General features: G+C 41.7%; 1 protein-coding gene and 1 long non-coding RNA gene across 7 annotated transcripts in view; one reads left to right on the top strand and one right to left on the bottom strand.

Annotated features, from left to right (window-relative positions):
• ANKRD55 (ankyrin repeat domain 55) overlaps positions 1 to 26,336 on the bottom strand; it is a 250,275-nt gene that overhangs the window by 44,508 nt on the left and 179,431 nt on the right. For all 6 annotated transcript variants that reach the window (XM_081517907.1, XM_081517903.1, XM_081517902.1 and 3 more), the window contains 3 exons: positions 23,011 to 23,141; positions 19,859 to 19,968; positions 7,177 to 7,237 (listed from right to left, as the gene is read on the bottom strand). In XM_081517907.1, coding sequence (XP_081374033.1) covers positions 7,177 to 7,237; positions 19,859 to 19,968; positions 23,011 to 23,141 — 302 coding nt within the window. The remainder of the gene's footprint in view (positions 1 to 7,176; positions 7,238 to 19,858; positions 19,969 to 23,010; positions 23,142 to 26,336) is intronic.
• LOC145516578 (uncharacterized) lies at positions 1,207 to 24,531 on the top strand. Its single transcript, XR_014061511.1, has 3 exons — positions 1,207 to 1,385; positions 21,905 to 22,114; positions 22,622 to 24,531. It is a non-coding gene; the product is annotated as an uncharacterized LOC145516578 (long non-coding RNA).

The following is a 26,336-nucleotide window of genomic DNA, read 5'->3' on the forward strand; positions in this document are numbered from 1 at the left end:
CCCCTCCTTAACTCCCTGTTGAAAAACCAAACAACAACAACAAAAAAAAATGAAAACAAAAAAACCTCAGCTCCTGCATGTTTTGATAAACAGTGCAAAGGGCCACTACTATTTTTCATATACCTACTTGGTGCCAAGAACTTCATTCACTTCACTGACTCTTTACAACAATCCTGAGAGACAGATATTTTTAGACTCATTTTACAGGTGAGGAAACTGAAACACAGGTTAAATGATTTCCCTAAGGTCCCTGACTGACTAGGTATAAGACAAGTTGAGATTCAAATTGGGGTCCCTCCCACTCGGGAGGAAATTGCTTGTTCCACACATCAAGCTCGTAGGTTCCATTTTGGAAATGAGCTCAGATACTGGAAAATTTTTTTGTTGTGATTTTAGCTGGATTTGGGGTCTTCTCACTTTCTAGAATGGTGATTCTCAGGCATAAGGCTTGCCACCCTGTATTATTATTTATTTCATTTGGCATCACTTCTAGTTTTCTTCTGAAAGTTCAGCTGGCAAATATTTAGTTTCGTAAGGTATTGAAATGTATATATATAAAATCCCTCCCACCCATCCTCTACCTTGGAATTTGGAATCAGTGTTATAAATCACTGTTGATCCTCTGAGTGGCCCCAACTCAAGACTTGAATTACTCAATTAGTCTCTAAATAATAATACATTATAATATATAATATAAATATGTTGTATGTTTATGTTACAATACAAACAGGTTTAAACAATCAGTCAAGTCAAGAGAAATTTCCTGTTGTTATTTTTTTTCAGTTGGGTTAGTGAGAAATAAAAATACACCCTCTTAGAGTTAGTAATATGAAAACCAAAACTTTCAAAATCAGCTCAAATGCAACTCTTTGTATTGCACAACACACTTAGTTCAAGAACTGTTTCCTACAACTGCGTCCTCCTTCTTTCAGCTTCTTTAACACTGCCAGCACATCGTAGTTGTGTTATGTTAAGACTAGTGGCCATTTAAGGGGCAGACTTCCAGCTTGGCAATTGGCATCTGCCCTGAGCTGTGACAAGAATTAAGATTAAGCTGTGATGCACTTTAACGGCAGAGGCTGTGGCTTATTCACTATGATATGCCCAAGCATACGATACATATTTGAGAAATGTTCACAGGAAGGGTTAATCAGTGAACCGCAGGTCATTCAGGTTCCCTTGGATTCACAGGGAGTATAAAACACCAGAGTCTGTTGAATGCAAGCCAGCCACCTGTGTCTAAACTGTGATGCCCCTCATTGAGGACCCAACTGGGCCTTCAAAGAATCTGAGAGCTGAAAGTCTAGGAGTCTCTGGAAGATATGTTGCAACACACACCCAGATGGCCCTGGTGACAGTAGAATTCCACTTCTTTGAAAAAGAAGGTATGTTGGCTCTGAGTGAAGAGTAACTTACGTTCGTTTAAGAACATAGCTCTCTAGAAAGTTTTGGAGGGAGATGTTAAGTTTTGGTTGACTTAGGAGCCATTTCAAGATTGTTAATAGAAACAGCTGTGTGTGATAGCTGTTGTGTGCATGGCAGGCTGGCTTTGGAACACACTTTGGTGCACATGAGTAATAATTCTGTGCCTTGAGCGTGTGCCACCAACATTTCAGTTATGGGCTTTCAAGTCCTATCGTCTTCTCAGAACTTTTTTCTTTTTTTCCAAAACCACTGTAACTTTTGTGCTTTATGAAGCAGAAATCTGATTCAGTGTTTAGTAGTTTTCTGTTTCAGAGCTGCACTTTTAGACCAGCTCTTGCAGATGCTGAAAGGCACAGAGAGAGAAACGTGTGATGTGGCTGGGTGCTTTGGTTCATCCCGCATCTTGGTGTACCAGGGGATAGAATTCTAGCAGGTGTTTGCGAGATCAGCAAAACAATTCTAGGTCATTTGAAGGATCTAGAAGTTCACAGAAGTACAGTTTCTGGCTCTGTTTGACATTTTTATATTCACATATTATTAATTTTGTGACTACCCCTCACAAAAGTTACAGAGGGTCTTCTGTGTACAAAAAACTGGAATAAAGGGTATAATTTAAAAGAGTCTAAAAGAACTTCTAAAACAAGACAAGAAATGCAGTAATGAAAGCCATTTTCTTCAAATTTATGTAGGTTAAAAACTTACAATTACAGATCACAAAGATTAGTAAGGCATTAGCAAAAAAAGCTTGCATGTAAATATTGCAAATTTGTTCTTTAAAATGTTTTGGTATCTGTTTTTCAATATAATTTTTTGTAATGCTATGTATTTTATATTATGTAACTTCAAACACTTTTCTGAGAAGGGATCCACAGCCTTCTCCAGTATGCCAGATGTGTCCATGTCATGAAAATGGACAAGGACTCCTGCCCTAAAATCTACAATACATTTTTGAAGCTCTCAAATGATATAAAATCTTATTTTTTGGGGGAGGAGTAGATTTGGAAATAATTAAAAGTCACAGGGAGTCAAATCTGGTAAATGAAATGGGTCATTCATTGAGTTGGGTCAACACAACAAAGAGAGAAAGGACAATAAAATAAAATCATATGCCTTTTTCTTGAATTTAATAATTTAATTCTTTATCTAAATATATATTTTAGGGAGACTCTACTATGTGCAAGTTACTGAACTAGATTCTAGGGATATAAAGATAAAAAATACATGGTCTGCCTTTAGGACCTTACGGGGAAAGGAGGGTCTGAGGAGAGGGAAGTGAGAGCTCCTAAGTAGCACTGACTCTATTTGTTAAGGTGTTCATTTTTAGAATAAAAATTCTGGTGCATTAAATTTTTTTGACTTTATTATTTTACCTTCTGCCAGCTGTAGAGCAAAAAGATTTCTAAAATCAGGGACTGTTTCTATTGATTTTGACTTTTTTAACATACAGTTCCTGCTTGTGCTTGTATCCTGGGAATGTTGTAAGTAGATTTTACTGCTAAGAATTATATCCAAGGATTCACATCCGTTTTTGCAACTTGGATTTATTTTCTGCGAGTGCTGTTGTAATGGAAGTCTGGATTGTCAGGCCACTCACAAAAATATACTTATATCAGAATGTGCATTAATATAGGATCACCTATCTCTTTTAAATATCATGCATAACAGTGCTTTTCTGTATAAATGCATTCAAAATTCTAATGCAGATGCCAATATTTTACAGTCCCTCTTCATGGGGTGCTCTTCCTGTCAGAGCTAAAATGAAAGCAGGAGAGGTTAGATTCCAGGAATTTAGCAACTTAATTCTCTGTGGCTGCAATAGACAAGCCCCTCTTTTTGTCAGAGATTCCCCTGAGGTCCCAAAGAACAAAGGCACAAAGGACAATCTGACCATCTGATCCATGGTGCCTTTCCCACAGTGTTAAATCCTGCCGTGTGGATAGCTTCCAAACAAGTCACTTTATAATTAAGCAGTGTGGTTAATGAAACAAGAAAAACAAATAGATCATTGGAATGAGAACAGAGTTCAGAAATGAAACCACATATTAAAAAAAAAAAGTCTTGTAACAAACTAAAAGAAAATTTAGCATGATGTAGTTATGTCCCTAGGGGTAGGAAAGGCCTTTAAAAAGGATACTAACAACAAAAACAATAATGGACAAGAATGATCATCTTGATTATATCATATTTTAAAATTTCTGTAGAGGAAAAGACTTCACAAACAGTTCTAAAATAAAGAATAGACTATGAAAAAACATTTGCCATTCAATAGCAGACAAAAGATTGGTCAGAATATAAAATAAACTCCTATGGGAACTTCCTTGGCAGTCCAAAGGTTAAGACTCTGAGCTTCCACTGCAGAGGGTACAGGTTTGATCCCTGGTCGGGAAACTAAGATCCTGAACACCATGTGGTGTGGTCAAAAAAAAAAAAATACTCCTATGAATATGTAAGAAAAGGTGAAAGGACAAAGGATCTAAATAAACAGACAATTCACAGAAGATCTAAAAATGACCACTGTACCTATGAAATTATGCTCATTTTCATTGGCTATTAGGGAAATGCAGATTAAAACAATAATAAGAAAACTCAACAACAGGAAAACAGTGATAAGCATGTTTTACACTATGAGTGGAGCTACAAATTGGTGCAGTTTTTCTGAAGAACAACCACACATGCATACTAAAAATTAAAATAGGGAACCCTCGTACACTGTTGGTGGGAATGTAAATTGGTGCAGCTACTGCAGAAAACAGTATGGGGGGCCTTAAAAAACTAATAATAGAACTACCATATGATCCAGTAGTTCCATTCTTGGGTATATATATCCAGAAAAAATGAAAACACTTATTTGAAATGACACATGAACCTCAATATTCATAGCAGCATTTTTTTTACAATAGCCAAGACATGGAAGCAACCGAGTTCCCATCAATAGATGACTGGATTAAGAAGATGTGGTAATACATACAAAAGACTGAGAAAGTATATATATACATACTATATATATATATACACACAAAAGAACAATTACCTGGGGGCTAAGGTGGTAGGGTGGAAGTAATCAAGGACTTCTAGTATTACTTGTAATATTTAACTTTTTAAGAAGCAAATGTTTTCATGTATTACTTATTCAAGTAAAAATTAATAGTACAAAAAATGTTTCAAGTCACTGAGCTCAGACCAGGATAGCCTCTAGAGTGATAGTCATCCCTGATATAAAGTGGTACATATTATGTTTTGTTTTACATGAGCAGTTAGAGGATGGCTGCAGAAAACATTTCTTTTTTTTTCTTCTTCTCTCCCTCTCTCCTTTCTTTAGTTTCAGTTAATAATCTGTCTCAATTAAGTTAGATTTTTGTTAATTGATCATTTAATCTTTAAGCATTATTGTGACAAGCTTAGGAGTCCTTTAGTTATTCTTGGAAAATAATTTTATTCAAACTCCATAGGGGATATGTCTTGCTCTTTCCTCTTGTTGTCAGGAAGCCATAATGCTTCGCCAGCACTAGCTTACCTCTTCCCTGATTTCTTTTGCCTTTGCTGTTTTGCTTCCTGTTATTTAACAGATGTAGGGTGTATGTGTTTTAACTGCTACTCCTTCATATATAATGGAGACTGTACTTGGAACTCATTGAAAAGTGATTATGGGGTTGAGGTGGGGGTAGGGCCGAAGAAGCCAAATGCAGGAACTCTACCGAGGTAATAAATGGAAAGGAAAGCCTGGGCTGTGGTCTTTCCATTTCAAAACTATCCTTATTTCCCAATGGCAATGAGCAAACTAGCCCTTGCAAATTTATATGGATTGGCTCACACTAGCAATATATATGGTCTTCCCCAGTGGCTCAGATAATAAAGAATCTGCCTGCAATGCAGGAAACCCAAGTTTGATCCCTGGGTTGGGAAGACCCCCTGGAAAAGGGAGGGGCAACCCACTCCAGTATTCTTGCCTGGAGAATTCCTAGACAGAGGAGCCTGGAGGGCTACCGTCCATGGGGTCATAAACAGTCAGACATGACTGAGCGACTAACATGCACACACAGCAACATATATACTAAAGAAAAACACAGGCAAGCATTAATAGTTGGATTCAGATGGATTTCAGACATGCTGTGATATGGTGTGAAGAGGAAGCTATGACACTGTAGGCAAGTGTCCTTGTTGAGGCACCTGCTCAAAAAACCCAATAGGTCCAATGCTGGTGTAAGACCAAAAGGAGTCTTCTCTGAGAGGTTGCTTTGCACAAAAAGGAACTACAGACTTTTCCAGTATTAACCACATATTGTCTGAAAAGTGTTATAACTACCACTGTTAGAAAGATCTCTGTCTACTTTCATTCTCACCACCAGCCAGGGGCCTCCCAGGGTGGGGAAAAATAGGGAACTGTCACTTTGCTAGGGGATGTTCAGCTCCACTGAGTTGGGGACAGAGTTGGATGTCTGTAAGAGAAATTTAACTTTAGGGTGTAAATGACTGAATTTGCCCCTTTTCATTTAATAAGTCCCAGTGTGGGGTGGGGGTGAAGGAAGAAGCTGAAGGTATAAGAAGTGGTTGGCAAGTTGCCCAAAGTCTAGAAGTTCTTAATCAGCTGACACAGACTGCAAGCCCCCAGGCTCCCTGCTTTCACACGAAGGGTGCTTTCTCATCTCTGGTTCTCATTTTTAAAGCAGAAGTTTAAAACAGTGCAATATTCTCTCATGTGGGGTTTTGCTTTAAACTACTGAAGACGAGGGGTAGGTGAAAGCAGCATGTGACCACCGAGTCAGACAGGTGTCCAATCTCAGACCCAGACTGTGAAGTAGGGACTTTTTGATGTGGTCATTAATGCCAAGCCAGTTGGAAGGAGGCCTTTGATCCAAAGGCTCAAGGAAGATGAGAGGTGCAGCCCAGGAGAAATACGGAGTAAGCGCCCAGCCCCTGTTAGGGGGCTTCCTCCCACTCTGTCCATGGCCAGTCGGTCTCCTTGAAAACAGAGTTATTTCACATCTTGAGGCATATACATTTTCAATACTATTGGGCTTTCTTAAAGTTATCAGACATTCTTAGTGAAGTCAAATTAAGTTTACATTTTAAAAATTCCATTAAAAATCAGATATTTAAATCAGTTTTAAGAAGCTGGTTAAAGAAATTAACCTGGCTAATAAAAACCAGACCTGTTTTTTTTAAAAGAGTTAAATAGATACAAGCCCCTCAGTGGCTCTGGGGCAGCTCTGCCTGGTCTGATCCACCTTCCCTCAGGAACTTTGTTGAGAGTGTTGCTCTATCTTCTTGGACACCTGGCCCAGGCTTGCCTTGCAACGTAAAGGAAACAGCAGTTGTGATCATTGGCATTAATAGTGTGGCTTCTGGAGCAGGGAGCCTAGAATTATTATCTATCTGTCGTCTTCCACTCAAAGACAGAGCATCGGCAGCCATCGAAATTTTTGGATGTCTTCTCTTCTCGAGAAGACAGGAAAGAGCAATATTTATTTCTCAATGTCCAAAGGGAAATTACAAAATCGCAGTGGTAGATAAATGCTTAAATACTTAATGCAATAAATCCTACCCAATTAAAAGCTATCCGCAGCCACAGTGGGATAAATTTCTGCCTGAGAATTAATAATAAAGACACAGGCTTCCCTCTCAGTGTAGGAACACAAAACTGCTCCATCCCCTTCTTGCACCTTTAATAGAGGAAGCTCTGTGGTTCAGAAAACCCTTCTTCCTACTCTAACCTGCACAATGTCCAACCATTCCTTGTGAGGGCAGGCTCACCTCATTGTCCTGGTGATTAATCTCATTGAGGTTTGACTGTTGCACCAGGACTGTTAGAAGCCTGTAAAGAAAAACAGGAGAAGTGGCTTTAAAGAACAGAACCTGTAAGAGAACATGACATTAGAAATACAGTCTGCTGAAGGCCTCCAAATGACCAGACGCCCTTTGCATTTACTAGGGGAGAGATCTATGGGAAAGAAGCCAGGGTGATAGGTAAGAAGGCCCAAGAAGGCAGGTAGAAGGAAGACCTTTGTCTCTTCTCTCCCTTCCTCCCTATCTTAGTGCTTCTGGAGAGTGAAAGGGAATGCAGAAAGCAAATCCTCAGGCTTATCTTATTCACCAGACCTGTATCCCGTTGTGTTCACTCTAAGAAGCAAAGTTCTCTAGTGCTTACTCTTTATTCATTTTGCATAAACAGAGTGCTTTCAAATTGCTTCACCACCTGGAACATGTGTCATACCTTCTAAATATATAGGCTATACCTGGAGGCAGTCAGCATTTACAGTTTTGCTTATTCTTTCTAAACACAAAATATCTAAGGATGCAGTGGCAGTTATCAGTGTGAAACAACTGCTGATGATTCCCAAGTTCAAGTTCTTATCCTACTTGGGCCACATATGTGGTTGACTGAGGTCAACACTCCATCTATGGGAGAGAAGCAATTGAGTTTAGTACTTAGGAGCCCAGACTCTGGAGCCAGACTGCCTGGGTTCATATTCCAGTTCTGACACTGACCAACTCTGTGACCACAGGTAAGTAGCTTAACTTCTCTGTGCTTATGCATCTTCATCCGTAAAATGGAGGGAATGAAAGTGCCTACCTTATAGCTCAGGGTGAGGATTAAATGAGTTAATATGCAGACAGCATTTAAGGCATGCCTGGAGCACAGTGTTATTTCTAGAATACTTAATCCTGGAAATTTTAACCCAGGCTCCATCTCAGAATTCCCTGGGGAGATTTTTTAAAACCACAAATACCTGGGTTGTATATTCAAGGTTTCTGACTCAGTAGGTCTGGAGAGAAGCCTAGCTTCTACTGTTTAAATAAAATGTTCAGGAAATTCTTGTAAACAATCAAATTTGGAAACTACTGAGGAAGATGCTGAATGAATTAATCAGTGGCTATTCATTGTCATAGACAGAATTGTGTCCCCCACCCCCAATTTATATGTTCAAGCTCTAACCTAGCGTGTATGCATGCTCAACTGCCTTAGTCGTGTCCTGCTCTTTGCAACCCTATGGACTGGTAGCCCATCAGGCTCCCCAGTCCATGGAATTCTCCTGGCAAGAATATTAGAGGGGGTTGCCATGTCCTCCTCCAGGGGATCTTCCTGTCCCAGGGATGGAACCTGAGTCTCTTGTGTTTCTTGCATAGGCAGGCAGGTTCTTTACCACAAGCACTACTTGGGAAGTCCCTCTAAGGCCCCCAGTGCTCTAGAATGTGACTGTATTTGGAGATAGAACCTTTAAAGAGGTAGCTAAAATAGGGGCTTCCCCGGTGGCTCAGATGGTAAAGAATCCACCTGCGATGCAGGAGACCTGGGTTCAATCCTTGGGTCAGGAAGATCCTCTGCAGAAGAAAATGGGAACCCACTCCAGTATTTCCTGGTGAATTCCATATAGCCCATGGGTTCGAAAGAGTCAGATGCAACTGAGCAACACACACACACACACATACAAGTTAAAATGAAGGATGATTACAGCGGGCCCCAATCCCGTTTGATTAGTGTTCTCGTAAAAGAGATGAGGACGCACAGAGGGACACAAAGACACGTGCTCATGTGGGCCTCCCTGGTGGCTCAGACAGTAAAGAATCTGCCTGCAATGCAAGAGACCAGGTTTGATCCCTGGGTGGGGAAGATCCCCTGGAGAAAGGAATGGCCACCCACACCCACTCCAGTATTTTTGCCTGGAGAATCCTATGGACAGAGCAGCCTGGTGGGCTATAGTCCATAGGGTCCCAAAGAATTGGACATGACTGAGTGACTAACACTTTCACTGCACTTTTGCAGTGGAAAGACCATGTGGAGAGGCAGCAAGAGGATGGTAATTGAAAGCCAAGGAGAGAGTCTCAGAGGAAACCAAGCCTATTGGCACTTTGATGTTGGACTTCCAGTCTTCAAAGCTGTGAAAAAATAAATTTCTGTTGTTTGAGCCACCCAGACTGTGGTACTTTGTTAGGGTCACCTCAACAGCAAACTAAACTCACCAACACGATAAACAGTTATCTACGTGGAAACGATTAAAAAATTCAGAAATTATTTTGGAAGAATTATTTTGAAAAATAAAATGGCTTGTCTTTCTGCTGAATCAGATTTTCATTGTTGCTCAGCTTAGGTTACACCTAAGGTCCTAAGTATTAAATTGCTTAATACTGATCAGAGGGATTGATCATGCTGCATTACAAAGAGTACTTAAATGGGGATAGACTTCTTCAGTAAGGGTGATATAAACTGGAAGCCTAAGTGGTGGTGGTTTTTTTTCTTTTTAATTTTTACAATGTTGTGCTGGCTTCTGCTCTAAAACAACGTGAATCAGCCATAATTATACATATATTCCCTCCCTTTTGAGTCTCCTTCCCTCCCCCCACCTACCCCTCTAGGTCATCACAGAGCAACGGACTGGGCTCCTTGTGTTAAATCTAGTCTTATCACTGTTTTGGGGGAGCCAGGACAATGCTGTGATTTAAATCTGGCTTCACCACTGTATGACTCTTCTGAGCTTCTGGTCCTCACTTCTGTAAAAAGGATAATAACAGTGATGGTGGTGGTGAGAGCTAAATAACGTAACAGGTGTAAAGCTCCTAGTATACAGATTTTAAAGGAACAGTGGCTGTGAGTGAAAATGGCACATTTATTTTATCCTTTCTGAATTCTAGAATTCTTCCATCAGGTGGGAAGATGCTACAAAAATAATTGCATTATGGTTAACACCGTTTTTTATGTTTTCCTTTACAGCTTCTTTATGAGGGGAGGGTAACTGGTGACTATCTTTCTTCTTTCTCTCTTCCTTTTTCTCTTTCTCGCTCCTTTCTCCTCCCCTCCCCTGCTCTCTCTTCTCTTCCCTTCTTCTCTCTCTCTCTCTGTGTCTCATTGATGGCCATGGTCTGATGTCTAGGGCACATCTGGTGTAAGTGCTGAGTGAAGGAGAGGGAGAGGGAGCAAGGGGTCAGTTGTGTCCAGTCTGGTTATCCTTGGCTGACCCTGAGCAGACTGAGATCATTTGCAGTCAGACGGGCTTTTCTGGGGCTGCTCCAGAGCAGCGTGATCACACTGAGGGAAGCGAACTCTATCCAGATGAGAATGGAGGTGGGGAGATCAAGACCTCTTCTCACATCCTGGGTGAGCCTCCAAAGATCACGGGGTGAGCCCTATGCTGGATATTTCTGTTTGCCTCTCAGATCCAGCCTCTGCCCTGCAGATTCCTTCTTTGAAGGCTGACCTCCAACAATGTCATCATCCAGGTCCCCTGCCCTCTGACTTCCATTGGGTTTGGTCAGTGGGAGAACCTGTAGGAGGAAGGAGAGGAGCCCCTTCCCTTTCTGAAAATGACTTTTTTCCTCTACTAAAGGCCTGGGCTCCTGCCAGGTGGCCCCTCTCTTGCACTCCAATTACAACTACAACACAGTTTCCAATAAGAGCTTCCTTCCTTACCTCTTGTGAGCTCTGGGTGAAACATTTTCCTGCTTTAGGAGTAGAGTGGGGGTGGAAATTGTCACCATCTCTTGTTGGTTGATTTCAAATGTGTTACTCACTCAGTCGTGTCCAACTCTTTGTGACCCCATGGACTGTAGCCCACCAGGCTCCTCTGTTCATGGAATTCTCCAGGCAAGAATACTGGAGTGGGTAGCCATTCCCTCTTCCAAGGGATCTTCCTAACCCAAGGATCGAACCCAGGTTTCCTGCATTGCAGGCAGATTCTTTATCATCTGAGAAACTAGGGAAGACCTAGTTTCAAATAGCCTTTCATTAAACTTTCTTAGTCACCCCTATTTCATGTTTTCCCTGTCATGACCCTGAGTGATATATGCAAGTCTATTCTGCTTGCCTCCATTTGATTCCTAAGTCACTAAGACTCATCAATCTTAAATCTGGTACAAATTTACAGAAGAGTATTCTCTCTCTCTCTCCCATTTTATGAGAAAAAATGACCCGATGCACTACATTGCTTGCCAAGGCCAGCACACATTGCCTTGGTTATCCAGCTTGGACTAGAACCCAGGTGTCTGGTTTCAGCCTGGTTCTTCTATATTGTTCCCTGGTTCAGAGGCTGTCTGCAAGAAATTTGTCCCACATCTGTCTTAATGACCAGTGGACATGCAGACCTCTTAGTTTTGTTTTCTTGGCGCTCCTGTTATGTGCTAAGCTGATCCAAAAGTATTTATCCCATAACCCCCAAGCCCATCTATTACCACCAGCTAAAACTCTGTCCATCTCAGATCTCCAGCCACAGCATCAGGCCCACCTCCTCCCAGCTGTCAGGACAGCAGGCCCAGGTCCCAGCAGACAGGCAGAGTCGGGGTGATGAAAGCACAGAGGCTGGGGCCAGACTGCCTCTGTGAGAACCCCTGCTCCCTCACTGATCAGCCAGACCTTGAACTCCTTAGGAAACTCTCAGCGCCTACATTTTCCTACCTGTAACATAAACATAACAACACCTCTTTCCTAAAGATCTGTTGTAACTGTAAACGAGTCAATGCCCATAAGGCTCTTAGAATGGACTTTATAGACTATAATAAATTCTATATAATGATTGATTTCTTATTACACAAAGGTCCTACCCCTTATATCTTGGGGTCCCCTGATTGCCATGAGGTGATTGGTTGGCCAGGGAGAGCTCAGCTAGAAGTATCCTGGAAAGAAGGGAGGCTTGTCTCCTGGAGCTTCTCTGTTTTGCTGGCTCCTTGGGCTCACAGTCCTGGAGCTGGCTCAGCCTGGGGATGACTGGGGAAAAGGGTACCCAAGGCTGCCGTCTGCTCTCCTGTCCCTGAATCTGCTCAGTGGTGGGAGTAAGCTGCCATGAAAGATCCACTGCAGATTAGGATGCATCATCTTGAAACTAGAGAGTGGGACCCCAAAGAAATGATTTCCTTCCTCCCTCTAGCTGCAATCAAGAGAATAAAAAGTGGCAGAGCTGCTGACACTTTGGCAGGAAAAAAAAAAGAAAAATCTGCTGGTAACCATGGAGACAATGAAAATGACTTTCAGAGAGCCCTGTGACTGCTTTCAGAGGAAATCGCTAGCATGCACAGCATTGTACAAACACAACTGCATGCTCTTTGCAGCTTTGTTAATGATCACGCCCCCTCTTTCACATCGGCACCCTCTGAATGTCCTAGCCAAGAAAGCAAGAAGACCCATGGGGAACTGCTGCTGCTGCTGCTAAGTTGCTTCAGTTGTGTCCGACTCTGTGCTGAAAGGGAGAAAATTCAGACCTGCTGAGAAGTGGAATATTCAAAGCAGGAAGGGGACTCATGAGATGAAACTTGTGCTCCTTTGCTTTTGTCCATCCAACTTGCCCTTGTGTTCTTAATTATAGGTCCTTCCTCCCTGCAGGAGCTTAGATTCCCCACTGAGCTATTGCTTAGCTAAGGCTGCACATTGACTGGTTGGTTTGCTAGTGAGTTGTTTCCATCAGAGAACCAAAATCTCTCTAGAGGCAAACGGCTAATTGAAGGGTCCCCTTGGCTTGTTTACAAGCTGCTTCAGTTTGAGACTTCACTCTAAATAGTCTCCAGCAAGCACCGAGTGGAAGAAGTGTATGCTGTTTGGAAATCCAGGGGTGAGTAGCTTTTAAAAGAGTCTGAGTACCTGAGTACAAGTCCACAATGTGGCCAGCACATATGCTTATGATTAGAGGAAAAATATACATGTATGTACACTGACAAAGGTAGCGAAGGGAGTTTCAGAGGAGCTAATGGTTGACTTTGATGTTCATTGGGTTCTAAAATCTTGGAATGCTCTACGACCCAAGGTTAAAACAAATGGGAGTGCTGTTCATACTCTTATGAACTTCACAGGAAATGTGTGCTCATGTCAGTGAGTACAGGACTGTGTGTACATGTACCTGTGTGGTTGTCTTTTTTGTGGACCTGTGTGTGCTAAGGTGGAAAAGGCCAGGGTGAAGGCTGGTAAGTGGTGATATCGGGGTTTCATTCTTTAGTGCTGATCAATTGTACCTTTTTATTTCTATCTTCCATAATCATCATCATCAATATCTTCACCCTCATCATCGTCACTAACACTCAGTGAACACTGACAATTGATGGTGCTCAGTGCTTTCCCACATATTTTCTCATTTACTTCTGCCTACTTACCTAGGCGGTAAGTAATGTATTACTCCTACTTTCTGAAAAAGAAAGCTGGACCTTAATATGTTAACTTGCCCAAGATAATAGTGTCTGTGAGAGATGGAGCCAGATTCATCCTCAGCCAGTCTGACGCCTGGGCCGGCACTCTTGCCCACCCTTTACCTCCATCCAAAAATAGGATTTTAGGTGGTTTTCAGATACATATAGTAAGACAAGATCACAAGAAGAAACTAGGCAGAGAGAAAACGAGGACAGGATAAAGAACACATAATTATGGTCCTGTGTGCATGCCAGAGGTGAGACACAAATTGGGTTTTGAGTTTTCTAAATATATAAAGAGAGAAACCTGATCATAAGTCACAGTGTCCACACAGTAAAAATAATTCATTGGAAGCAGCACAGGAATTCCTCCTTTAGTAGAAATTTTTCTTGGGTGGTTTTTCAGAAAAGATTGTTTTTGGACACTGAAATGAACAAAATATTTCCTGACAATCAGACAATAAGGAGTTCTGTAAGGCTGTTTCTTTTTTTGTTTTGACTACACGGTGTGCAGAACTTCTTGGACCAAGGATTGAACCTGTGTCTCCTGCATTGGAAGAGCAAAGTCTTATTCACTGGACTACCAGAGAAGTCCCATAAGACTGTTTTGCATAAGGCCTCTCGGGGTAGACTGAGGGCTTAATGACAAAATGTGGCCATTAAAATGAATTCAACAGGATCCACAGCAGTGGACTCCAGGAGCACGGCAGACCCACTGGGCAGGTTACTTATCTTCACACATGCACTAGACAATTAGTTATCTTCTTGATGCCTTGGTTTTCTCTGTAAAATGGAGATAGAAATATTACCTATCACATAGAGGTGTGGTAAATGTTAGATGAGATAGCACATAGAAAAAGCTCAGAATTTTGCTCAGAACATGATAAATAATCAATGCTGCTTGTCATCATCATGCTTGTTGCAACTACAGACCTCTATGCTTTAATGGTCAGACAAGCTGGCCTAAAGTTGTGTCCATTTAGGAAAATTAAATAGTTGAACAGATTTATATGACTTAATGGAAGATCACTCCCTTCTGCATTATGATTTTAGGATTAGAAGATGCCTGTAAGGCAGACTAAGATTTTTTCTTAGAAAGTGATTCTGAGTTCAAGTAGACACATAAATGGGCAATTGAAGCCCAAGTTCTTTGGCTTGGTTAGTTTTGCCTTGAAACATTTAATGCAGATGTTATCAAACTCTGCCACAGGCATAAGATTTCTCAATATAACAATGATAAAATATCCAGTTTTAAGCAATGTAATTTCATAAGAAATCTTCCAGTCAAGCTAGTTTTGAAATGTTCATCTGGGATGAAAGTGAAAGAGGAGAGTGAAAAAGTTGGCTTAAGGCTCAACATTCAGAAAACTAAGATCATAGCAACCGGTCCCATCACTTCATGGCAAATAGATGGGGAAACAGTGGAAACAGTGGCTGACTTTATTTTTCTAGGCTCCAAAATCACTGTGGATGGTGACTGCAGCCATGAAATTAAAAAACACTTGCTCCTTGGAAGCAAAGACCAACCTAGACAGCATATTGAAAAGCAGAGACATTACTTTGCCAACAAAGATCCGTCTAGTCAAAGACATGGTTTTTCCAGTAGTCATGTATGGATGTGAGAGTTGGACTATAAAGAGAGCTGAGTGCTGAAGAATTGATGCTTTTGAACTGTGGTGTTGGAGAAGACTCTTGAGAATCCCTTGGACTGCAAGGAGATCCAACCAGTCCATCCTAAAGGAGATCAGTCCTGGGTGTTCATTGGAAGGACTGATGTTGAAGCTCAAACTCCAATACTTTGGCCACCGGCTGCCAAGAGCTGACTCATTTGAAAAGACCCTGATGCTGGGAAAGATTGGGGGCAGGAGGAGCAGGGGATGACAGAAGATGAGATGGTTGGATGGCATCACCGACACAATGGACATGAATTTGGGTGAACTCCAGGAGTTGGTGATGGACAGGAAGGCCTGGCATGCTGTGGTTCATGGGGTCGCAAAGAGTCGGACACGACTGAGCAACTGAACTGAACTGAACTAGGTAACAAAGTCAGCTGATTTGCTATATGGGTTGTACAAAACTAAAGGTTGGCCCTTGCCATCTCCCTCTACAAAGATTCAGTCCAAGATGCTGAGATTGGTGACTTTACCCCCTGAAAGGGGTTCAGGGTGGCGATCAGGAATGAGACACCCTGTGCTCTGGGAAAAACTGGCAGAACAGGCCTTCATGGAGTTAGATATTTTCAGAAGAAGGCTTTATGAGCCTAATTCTTACATCTCTTCATATCTAGAAAAACACTAAAATCTTTCATAGTGACAGCTGCTTCTTGTGACTCGCAGTAACCTTCTACAAAAATACGTAGTTAGTGTATGTACTCCCCCTTCACTAAAATCACATAGACACTGACCTTCCACCTACTTCTTTGCAGTAGTTTCTCAGAGCTATCTGAAATGCTATCTCCTGGGCTATAGTCCTCATTTTGCCCCAAATAAAATGTAATTCACAACTCTTACATTGTGTAATTTTTTTCTCTCAACAGTTGTTAAGGTTTAACTCAATTCACTTTTGGATAACATTTATCAGAAATGCTAATTTTGGTTTTGGAACATTTAATCTTACCCTTTGGGTTTTACTAGTTACAGTGGCTAGCATTATCACAATTAAAGCAGATTTTATCTTCCAGAATCAGCAAACTGTCCATCTGGGACAATAAAACTATATCATTAGTACAAAGAGAATTTTACTTTTCTGGCTTCAGCTCTTCCAAAGGTGGTGACTGGGTCATTTGGGAGAGTTTCATGAGAAGGGGAAACCACAGCTCTGTGTTCTCTCAGTTACAGTGATGTAATGTAAGTCCTAGAGAGTCTAGAGGCATAATAAGAACTAGTCTAATAAATCCACAAAAGAGGAAGTATGCTTAGATTGCTTTTGAATATATTATTGCAGTGATTTCAGATGATAGGCTTACTCTAGTGACCGAATTGAGGATTTTGATGCAAAGGCTTTGTTCACCCATCAGGTGCAATAGTTTAATGGCAGAGCCAGCTTCTCACCAAAATTCTTGTCCCCCTTTCTTGGATTGGAGTCATTGCCAGGAGGTGGTTTCTTTCTTTGCCAGGGACTATGTTCCCTAGCACTCCTTATGGCCAAATGACTCATCCTTATTAATGGAATGTGGGCAGAAGTGAACTGTGTCATTTACAGGCTGAGATTTTAAAGAAATAAGTGAGGCCTGTCTACTCTCCTCTTATCCTATCTTCGGGCTGAACAAAAAGGATTGTGTGATCCTAGGAGATAATGAAGCTGGCATCTCTGAAACATCTGTGGAGGGGAGCCACCTCCCCTGCTCCCAGTCCAGGAAACCTACATTGGACTAAACTTATATTATGTTAAAAAGCTGGTAAGGCTTCTATGGTGGCTCAGATGGTAAAGAATCTGCCTATAATGTAGGAGACCCAGGTTCAATCCCTGGGTCAGGAAGATCCCCTGGAGTAGGAAATCGCAACCCACTCCAGTATGCTTGCCTGGAGAATTCCATGGACAGAGGAGCCTGGTGGGCTACAGTCCATGGGGTCACAAAGAATTGGACACAGCTGAGCCACCAACACTTTCTCTTTCACTTTCCCTGGTGGTCCAGCGGTTAAGAATCCACCTGCCAATGCAGGGGACATGGGTTTGATCTCTGGTCCAGGAACATTCCATATACCACAGAGCAACTAAGCCCATGAGCCACAACTACTGAGCCTGTACCCTAAAGCCTATCCTCTGAAACAAGAGGAGCCACTACGATAACAAGCCCTGAACCGCAACTAGAGTGTAGTCCCTGCTAGCCTCAACTAGAGAAAGTTTATGTGCAACAATGGAGACCCAGCACAGCCAAAAATTAAAAAAAATACTGAGGACTTGGGTTTTATTTTTTACAACAGCTATGATTACCATAGCTAAAGCAGGGGTTCATTTTCCAGAAATAGTTACGTAGATTTTGAAATGACTGCTCTGAGTGAGGTAGGTAAAAAGCACCTAAGTGGAGTAAATCCATGCAGAATAGTCTTTAAAATGATGGCTGAGATGGTAAAGAATCTGCTTGCAATACAGGAGACCCAGGGTTTGATCCCTGGTTGGGAAAGATCCCATGGAGAAGGGAATGGCTACACAATCCAGTATTCTTGCCTGAAAAATCCCATTGACAGAGGACCCTGGTGGGCTACAGTCCATGGGGTCGCGAAGAGTCAGATGTGATTAACACACACAGTCTTGGGAAAACAGTATGATTTTGTGACTAAATATTTTTGTGGGTTGTCTAGAAAAGTCATTCTTTTTTCATCAAAAGGTAGTCATCTTTTTATGATGTCCACAGATTGTTAGCTCTGGGCTTGCTGTTTCTTCTCTAAACTTCCTTGTTTTGTTGGGCTTTGAGTAAATCTTAGTTTTCTATTATTGCTGGATATTATCCAATAATAACAAGAGGCAAGACTTGGTTGGGAAGAATAGCCCTGGAATTTCCCAAGTCCTCTTACTTTAGTGTAAACCAGACTGAAATGAAGAAACCCTATCACCTCTCAACCTGGAAGGGGCCTTGGTCTCCTCACCGCTCACAGGCTTCAGTTTACTTCTGGACACAGGGTGTGGAGGAGGAGGCAGCAGAAGGCAGCCCCTGAGGTGCTGGCCTGCAGTCTAGTTCTGGGATGTGAAATTCCTGTCAGAGGTCTGCTCTGTCAGCAAAGGGTCAGGAAGTGCCTGGAGTGTTGCTGATTCCATAGTGGGAAACTTTGTTATCAAGCTGCTAGGCGGGGCTTTTGAAAGATTGGGGATCCAGGTCACTTAGTACAGAGGACTGTCTGGGCAAAGCTTTTTCCTTTGTTCCACAATCATCTTACAAGAAAGTGACCTTCTCAAGCATCGAACTGTTTGAGGACTTCCTTTGCATGGCCTCCACCGTCACACACTCCTGGTTTGCCTGCTAACCCACTGGTTACCCCCCTGCCCTCTCAGTCTCCTTTGCTGAGTCTTTGCCTCCTTCTAGCTGTTGACCTAAAAAAATGCACAACATGAGAGTTGTGAATTGTCTTCTCTGGGGGCAAAATGAGGACTGCAGCTGGGGAGAACTCAGGGAGCTCGGAGAAACTACTCCAAAAAGAAGGGAGGAAGGTCAGCGTATATATGAGATTTGGGGGAAGGGGGAATATATGCAATCAAGTGCTCATTTTTCCAGAAGGTTTCTTCCAGTGTCATGAAGCTTTTGCTAGTCACAAGGAGCAGTCATTACCATGGAGGATTTTAGTGCTTTTCTAGATATGAGGAGATACAAGAACTGGGCTCATAACATTGGCTCCTGAAAATATCTAACCATCTGAAGACCTGTTCTGCCAGTTTTCCCTGAGCACAACATGTCTCATTTCTGCTCTGAACTCCTGAACTCCTTTCCTGGTTGTGGGGGGCTGGTGAGGGGAGGGTGGGAGAGGGCTGGGGGTGGGGTTTGAAAATCAGCAGCTATAGCAGCACATGATTTAATCCTTATAGAGGTAGATGTGTGTTCAGTTGCTCAGTCATGTCCAACTCTTTGTGACCCCTGGACTGTAGCCCACCAGGCTCCTCTGTCCATGGAATTTTCCAGGCAAGAATACTGAAGCGAGTTGCCATTTCCTACTCCAGGGATCTTCCTGACCCAGGGATCAAACCCTCATCTTTTGCATCTCCTACATTGGCAGGTGGATTCTTTATCACTCGTGCCAATTGGGAAATACCCAGAGGTAGATGGCAAGTGCCAGTGACAAGTGCCAATTTGTAGCTGACACTGCCCTTAAATGTTGGCATGACTCTGAGTTCAGACAGTAACGTTCTCTTACCTTGTTAGGTTTCCGTCATAGCCCTCATCACTACTTGAAATTATACTATTTATTTGTTTGCTAGTGTGTCACTTCACTCCTTCACTAGAAAGTAAGATCTGTGAAGTCAGAGCCACTGTCTTGCTCATGTGGAAATCTAGGGCCTAGAGCAATGCTTGGTCCATAATAAGCACTCTAAGCATGCAATAAATAGTTATGGAAGTAATCATTGACTGACTGAGTGAATGAATATACAAATTCAGATGGTGGTACATAGCATTTCTTATTAAATCAGAGACTAGGAGAAAAGGGTTTTATCGAAGTCAAATTGAGTCAAGTTGAGATTATTCCAGGGTATTTTGATTCACTGAGGTGTGGTCCTGTGTGCTGCAAATACCAAAGAATGGATAGATTTTGTTTTTATTTGCTACAAGGGTTGGATTAAGTGAGCTTCTAATCCAACTTGGATGCATCCCAATTTGAGTGTTGTGTGAACCTGGCTATGGACATACCTTACATCGGGCTCAGCAGTGGCAGCGTGCAGTGGCAGACGGCCATTTTTATCTGGGATATTGTGCTTGGCACCATTTCTGAGTAGACTCACACAGCCTTCCAGCCATCCCTGGAAGAGCAAAAGCAATGTTATATAACACAATCCCGCCTAACATAGTAACAGAGTCCAACAAACTTTCTCCAGTTTTCTTTCCCTCTCTTCTTTTGGTTTGGCTAAAAACATATTCTATTTGACCTGAAGTGGTTGGTTAAGGCCCATACCTCGCATTCAGACAGCAGAGGACTGAAGGTCTTGAGGTGTGGATTTTTGAGTTTTCTGGAGGACCTTTTTCTGTCAGGGGCAGACGGATCCTAGAGTCTTCTGCCTCTGCCTCCCCAGTTCTAGGGCCACTCACTGAAATTCATTCCCCTTTTATACTCAGTTTCCAGAGCCAAAGGTGGCATGTGATGAGGATGATTAGTCAACTCTAGACCCTTATGGGCTTGACTCCAAATCACACTAATTCCAAAACTGGATGCCATGGTCCAATTTCAAAACCGGGCTCCCATGTCTTATTTTATCTCATTTATTTATTTTTGGCTTCACTGGATCTCTGTTGCTGCACAACGGCTTTTCTAGTTGCAGCGAGTGGTGGCTACTCTCTAGTGACAGTGTGCAGGCTTCTCACTGAGGTGGCTTCTCTTGTTGCAGAGCATGGGGTCCAGAGCGGGAGGGCTTCAGTAGTTGTGGAGCTTGGACTCAGCAGTTGTGGTGCATGGACTTAGTTGCCTGTCAGCAAGTGGAATCTTCCCACACCAGGGATTGAATCTGTGTCCCCTGATATGGCAGGAGGATTCTTAACCACTGGACCACCACAGAAGTCCCTAAATCTTTATGTCCCAGACTCCACTCTATGCCTCAGTTCACCTGTGTCTGAAATATGGCCCTTCATCCCCCTTTCCAAGTTCTGTTCCTAGCAACCCCAAAGATAATATCTTCATTAGTCTAGTCAGTCTCTTTTCTGATCCCTAGAATTCTAAACTGAGCTCTACTCCAATGGCTGGGACCCTGCCAGCCACTGAGTACCCTTTCTGCTGCTGAATATGGATCTATTACCAGCACCCTCTTATGTGTTCCCAATTGCTGTTTTATCCACCTCTGAATTCCCCAAGACCCTTCCCGTGAACACTCTGTTGCCTACAAATTCACCAGATTGAAACCTGATATTGCCATATCTGATGCTTGACTCCTCCTTGGTTAGCACTTAAAATTGGGTCATTTCTCCACTGTTTCTCTGACCTTTCAAAGGGAAAATATAACTGCAGGCTAGTCCTTCCATTCTGTTCATTAATACTTTAAGTAACTGACCCAACCCTGCTGATAACTGAGCTTGGCTCACATGCCAAGGAGAATGCCTCCAACATTCATCCAGAATCACTTGGGTTTCCCATTTAATTATAAATAAACTTATAAGTAAATGCAGTTATGATTATGAATAATAATATAATAAACTATTTTTCCCTGCTTTATTCCATTCCTATATAGTTAAGCCTCAAGATTACCCGGTAACAAGAGAAAGATTACTGAATATTTTCCCTTGCAATACTGGTAGTAATAAAAATGTTACTTAATGCATGGCAGAGAAAGAAAGATAATGATAAGAACTTTCAGTTCTGAAAAGTCTAGAAAAAAACTTTCAACAAAAGCACAGTAAAATTCATAGGTTCTAAGATTGAATATGGCTTTGTAGAGCTGACCAATAATATCTGACTGTTAAGCAGAAGTAATAATTTTCAGTCTTGAGTCATAGTTTACTAAGGTATTAAATCTGGTTTTAATTCCTAATGCCTAAATCATCAAGTTCTCTGATTAAAAGGAAAAATATGAGCAGGAGACCAAAAGAAAAGCATACTGGACAAATTTCAGAGTTGCCAAATTTTAGAGTTGCCGAAGTTTTATAGCTTTTGAAAAACAAATCTTCTGATGGGGGAGGGTTTGACACATTTTTATCATTTTGCAACATTTCATGGAACTATGTATGTGGTTTTCTTTTTTTCTTCCTCAGAAAAGGAGTCAGAAAACTATTGACTGCATCTGAATCTCATGGTCATTATTTAGAACCAAAAACCTACGTTTTGTACTACTATGTGCTGGGTGACTGCATGTGGCTCTCCTTCAATTGTGATCAACTTAGGGTATTATTTTTACTACATTTTACAAATGAGGAAAGAGGCATAAAGAGGTGACGAAATTTGCCTAGGACTACACCTCTATGGTAAGTTTATTTGTATATTGAGTTTGAATCTGTGACTGAGACAATTTCTGAATGTTCGTTCCCTTTGTCAAGTTTCTCTTTAATACTTTAATTCAAACATTGCCAGAGAGAGTGGCGGGCTTCACAGTGTAATCGCTAAGACACTATCTATTCTCACCTCCCAGGGAACCTCAGAAGAGCCAGTGAGGGGCCCTGCCTTGGGCTTCCAAACAGAGGTGGTGTCACCAGTAGAGGGTAATGCCATGCTGTCACGCAGGCATACTTTCCTATGCAACCCCTTAGAATGCATTCCCAGAAAGAGTTGTATGCAACGGTGGCAACTAGCCAAGCTCACTGCTCACCATGATCTAGAGAACTTCTTCCCTGTCCCTTAAGTGGCTATCTAGCCCAAGAAATGTGAAGTTTTGAATTTTAGAAGAAATGTAGCTTGATTTCAGTGTATTCTGTTTGCTTATTGTTTGTTGTTGTTTACTTGCTTAGTCACGTCCGACTCTTTTGCAACCCCAGGGACTATAGCCCATCACCCATCAGGCTCCTCTGTCCATGGGATTCTCTAGGAAAGAATACTGGAGTGGGTTGCCATTTGCTTCTCCAGAGGATCTTCCCTACCCATGGATTGAACCTGCATTTCCTGCACTGGCAGGCGGATTCTTTACCACTGAGCCACCAGGGAAGCTCCTAGAGGCTTATTATGAAGATCCAAAATGACTTAAATCCATGCTACCAATTCTAAGTGATTATATAAATGTTGGAGATGATTAAGGCAAAATTTCTTAAGTTCTATTTCTATTGACCAGCTGCACAAATTGAAGATCACTCTTTTGCAAGTGGGGGCCCTGTAACAACACATCTAGTCCACCCTACTCCTTCACACCCTCCACAGATACAGTTGGTACCAGATAGGTTGCCAGGCAGAGACTCGTGCGGCCATAAGCATCCTGCGTGTTAATATTGGCTCCCATCTTCAACAGCAGCTTCACTGTGTCCACTTGACGTCCAGAAACCGCATGCATTAAGGGTGTACATCCTGGAATGAGACATTTCAACAGCTTTTAAAAATGTTTGACTTGTGAAATTTATGAGTAAGCTTTATTTGCCTGTTCATTTACTATGGTCTTTGCAGATGAACTACCCTCAACACAAATTCAGCTGTTGGGCTAAAGAGAGATGATGATTGTTGCTGCATTTATATTGGGTTGGCCAAAAGTTTTTTTGTTTTTTTTTTCTATAAGCTATCTCTAGTAGTGCTTATTTGTCTCTAACTTCATTCTAAACAATTTTGTTTGGTTGTATTGTGACAGCTGTCATATCAGTGTGTATTTAAAAAAATTATCAAAATTGGTGAATTTTTGTAACTATTTTAATACTGAAGATGGAAGAAAAAAGCAACATTTTCGGCATATTATGCTTTATTATTTCAAGAAAGATAAAAGCGCAACTGAAACTCAAAAAAAGATTTGGGCAGTGTATGGGAAAGGTGCTGTGACTGATCAAGCATGTCAAAAGTGTTTTGTGAAGTTTCATGCTGGAGATTTCTTGCTGGACAATGTTCCACAGTTGGGTAGACCAGTTGAAGCTGATAATGAGCAAATTAAGACATTAACCGAGAACAATCAACATTATACCACACAGAAGGTAGCTGACATATCAAAATATCCAAATCAAGTATGGAAAATCATTTGCACCTGATTGGTTATGTTAATCACTTTGATGTTTGGATTCCACATAAGTTAAGCAAAAAAACACTTTTGACCATATTTCTGCATGTGATTCTCCACTTAAACGTAACAAACACATTCTGTTTTTGAAACAAATTGTGATGGGTAATGACAAGTGGATTCTGTACAATAATGTGGGAACACAAAAATTGTGGGGCAAGTGCACCACAGGCCGGTCTTCATCCAAAGAAGGTGATATGTATATGATGGGATAAAAAGGATGTCCTCTATTATGAGCTCCTGGAAAACCAAACAATTAATTCCAACTATTGCTCCCAGGGCTTCCCTGGCGGCTCAGATGGTAAAGCATCTGCCTGCAGTGCGGGAGATCTGGGTTTGATTCCTGGGTCGGCAAGATCTCCTGGAGAAGGAAATGGCAACCCACTCCAGTACTCTTGCCTGGAAAATTCCATGGACTGAGGAGCCTGGTAGGCTATAGTGCATGGGGTCTCAAAGAGTCAGACACAACTGAATGACTTCACTTTCACTTTCTATTGCTCTCAAATAGACCAACTGAAAACAGCACTAGATGAGAAGTGTCTGGAAATAGTCAGCAGAAAATGCATAATAGAGTTTTTACTTAAAAACTGAAGGAACTTTTTAGCCAGCCCAATATAAATTATGTATTTTTAGACCCTATTAAATCTTTTGTAATCTTGCTGTAATTGCTTGATTAAAACATTTTGTGCAGATGATAAAGTTTATTACTACCTTGGGAATCAGCATAATTTGGCACATACTTATTGGAGGTGATTAGTGATACAAAGTTACTGCAGATGGTGACTTCAGCCATGAAATTAAAAGATGCTTGCTCCTTGGAAGAAAATTTATGACCAAACTAGACAGCATACTAAAAAGTAGAGACATTACTTCGCCAGCAAAGGTCCGTCTAGTCAAAGACATGGTTTTTCCAGTAGTCATGTATGGATGTGAGAGTTGGACTATAAAGAAAGCTGAGCACCAAAGAATTGATGCTTTTGAACTGTGGTGTTGGAGAAGACTCTTCAGAGTCCCCTGGACTGTAAGGAGATCCAACCAGTCAATCCTAAAGGATATCAGTCCTGACTATTCTCCAGTTGAAAGATTTCAGCTGGCAACCCAATTTCTCTCCAAATCTCTCCCTTCTAATACTCTCCCAGACATCTGTACTAGAAAGCAGCATGAAGTGCTCTGTTGTTGTGGTCCTTTAATGGACCGGAACTTGGGGGTACAGAGTCGACCAATAAGAAAAGAAGAAAAGAGGCTGGTATTCCCTGGTTTACACAGTATGCCAATATAACTCTAGGACAAAGAGCTAGCATCATCTACATAGGCTCAGGGCGCCCTCTCGAAGAGGTCTTGAAAGCCCGGGCAAATAAGTAGACATGGTGGACACCTGTGCTCCGTGGAAACAGCCTGAAACGGAGAGAGGGAGAGAGCGAGAGGGGGAGAGAGAGAGAGAATGAGGAAAATGAGGAAAGACATGGTGACCATTGCTCTGGTGAAACAAAGGCATTTATTCAACATATTGTGGGCATATATATACTCTTACCAGATAGCCCTTTTTAGCAGAGATAGGGATCAAAAGTCTAACAAGTCATCTAGAAAGCCGGAGGTTAGAATTATTCTCTAGAGAGTGGGCTGTAACAATTACTTTACATATCAGAAAGGAGGAGACTTGTAAATGGCTGCTGTTCACCATATGGAATTTCCATATGAATGAGATACATGAATTTCTATTATACCCAAAAGAAAGCCGGCTTGCCAGCTCTCTGGCACCTGTATTCAGGTGCTGTTAAGGAACATAGTATTCATGCAAGACTGAAAACAGCACACAGGAAGCCTCCTGTTAAATGTATCCTGACACTCTGTCATAAACAGTGGCAAAATTTCTCTCTCTCCTCTTTCCTCTCTTATCTTCTTCCTTCCCTCCCTCCAGCTTCCCTTTCTCTCTCTCTTTCTTTTCTTTTTTTTTTTTTTTTTTTTGCTTATGGGTGTTGAATTGCTCCAGCACCGTTTGTTGAAGAGGCTTTCTTTCACTGAATTATGTATGTACCTTTGTCAAAGATCATTGAGAACACTTGTGTGAGACCGAGTTTTCTGTTCTCTTCCATTGATCTATGTGTCTATCTGTAAGCCAGTACCACATGGTCTTGATTTCTATAGCTATATATAAGTCTTAAAAATGGGTGGACTGATTCTCCTCTGATTCATTGGAAGGATTGCTGTTGAAGCTGAAGCTCAATACTTTGGCCACCTGGAGAGAAGAACTGACTCATTAGAAAAGACCCTGATGCTGGGAAAGATTGAAGGTGGGAGGAGAAGGGGATGACAGAGGATGAGATGGTTGGATAGCATCACCAACTCAATGGACATGAGTTTGAGCAAGCTCTGGGAGTTGGTGATGGAAAGGGAAGCCTGGCATGCTGCAGTCCCTGGGGTCACAAAGAGTCAGACACAACTGAGCGACTGAACTGAATTCTCCCCTACTTCATTTTTCTTTTTCGAAATTGTTTTAACTCTCC

The sequence above is a fragment of the Giraffa tippelskirchi genome, chromosome 8 (assembly GCF_054371585.1).
Source record: "Giraffa tippelskirchi isolate mGirTip1 chromosome 8, T2T-mGirTip1v1.2.pri, whole genome shotgun sequence".
NCBI classification, from domain to species: domain Eukaryota; kingdom Metazoa; phylum Chordata; class Mammalia; order Artiodactyla; family Giraffidae; genus Giraffa; species Giraffa tippelskirchi.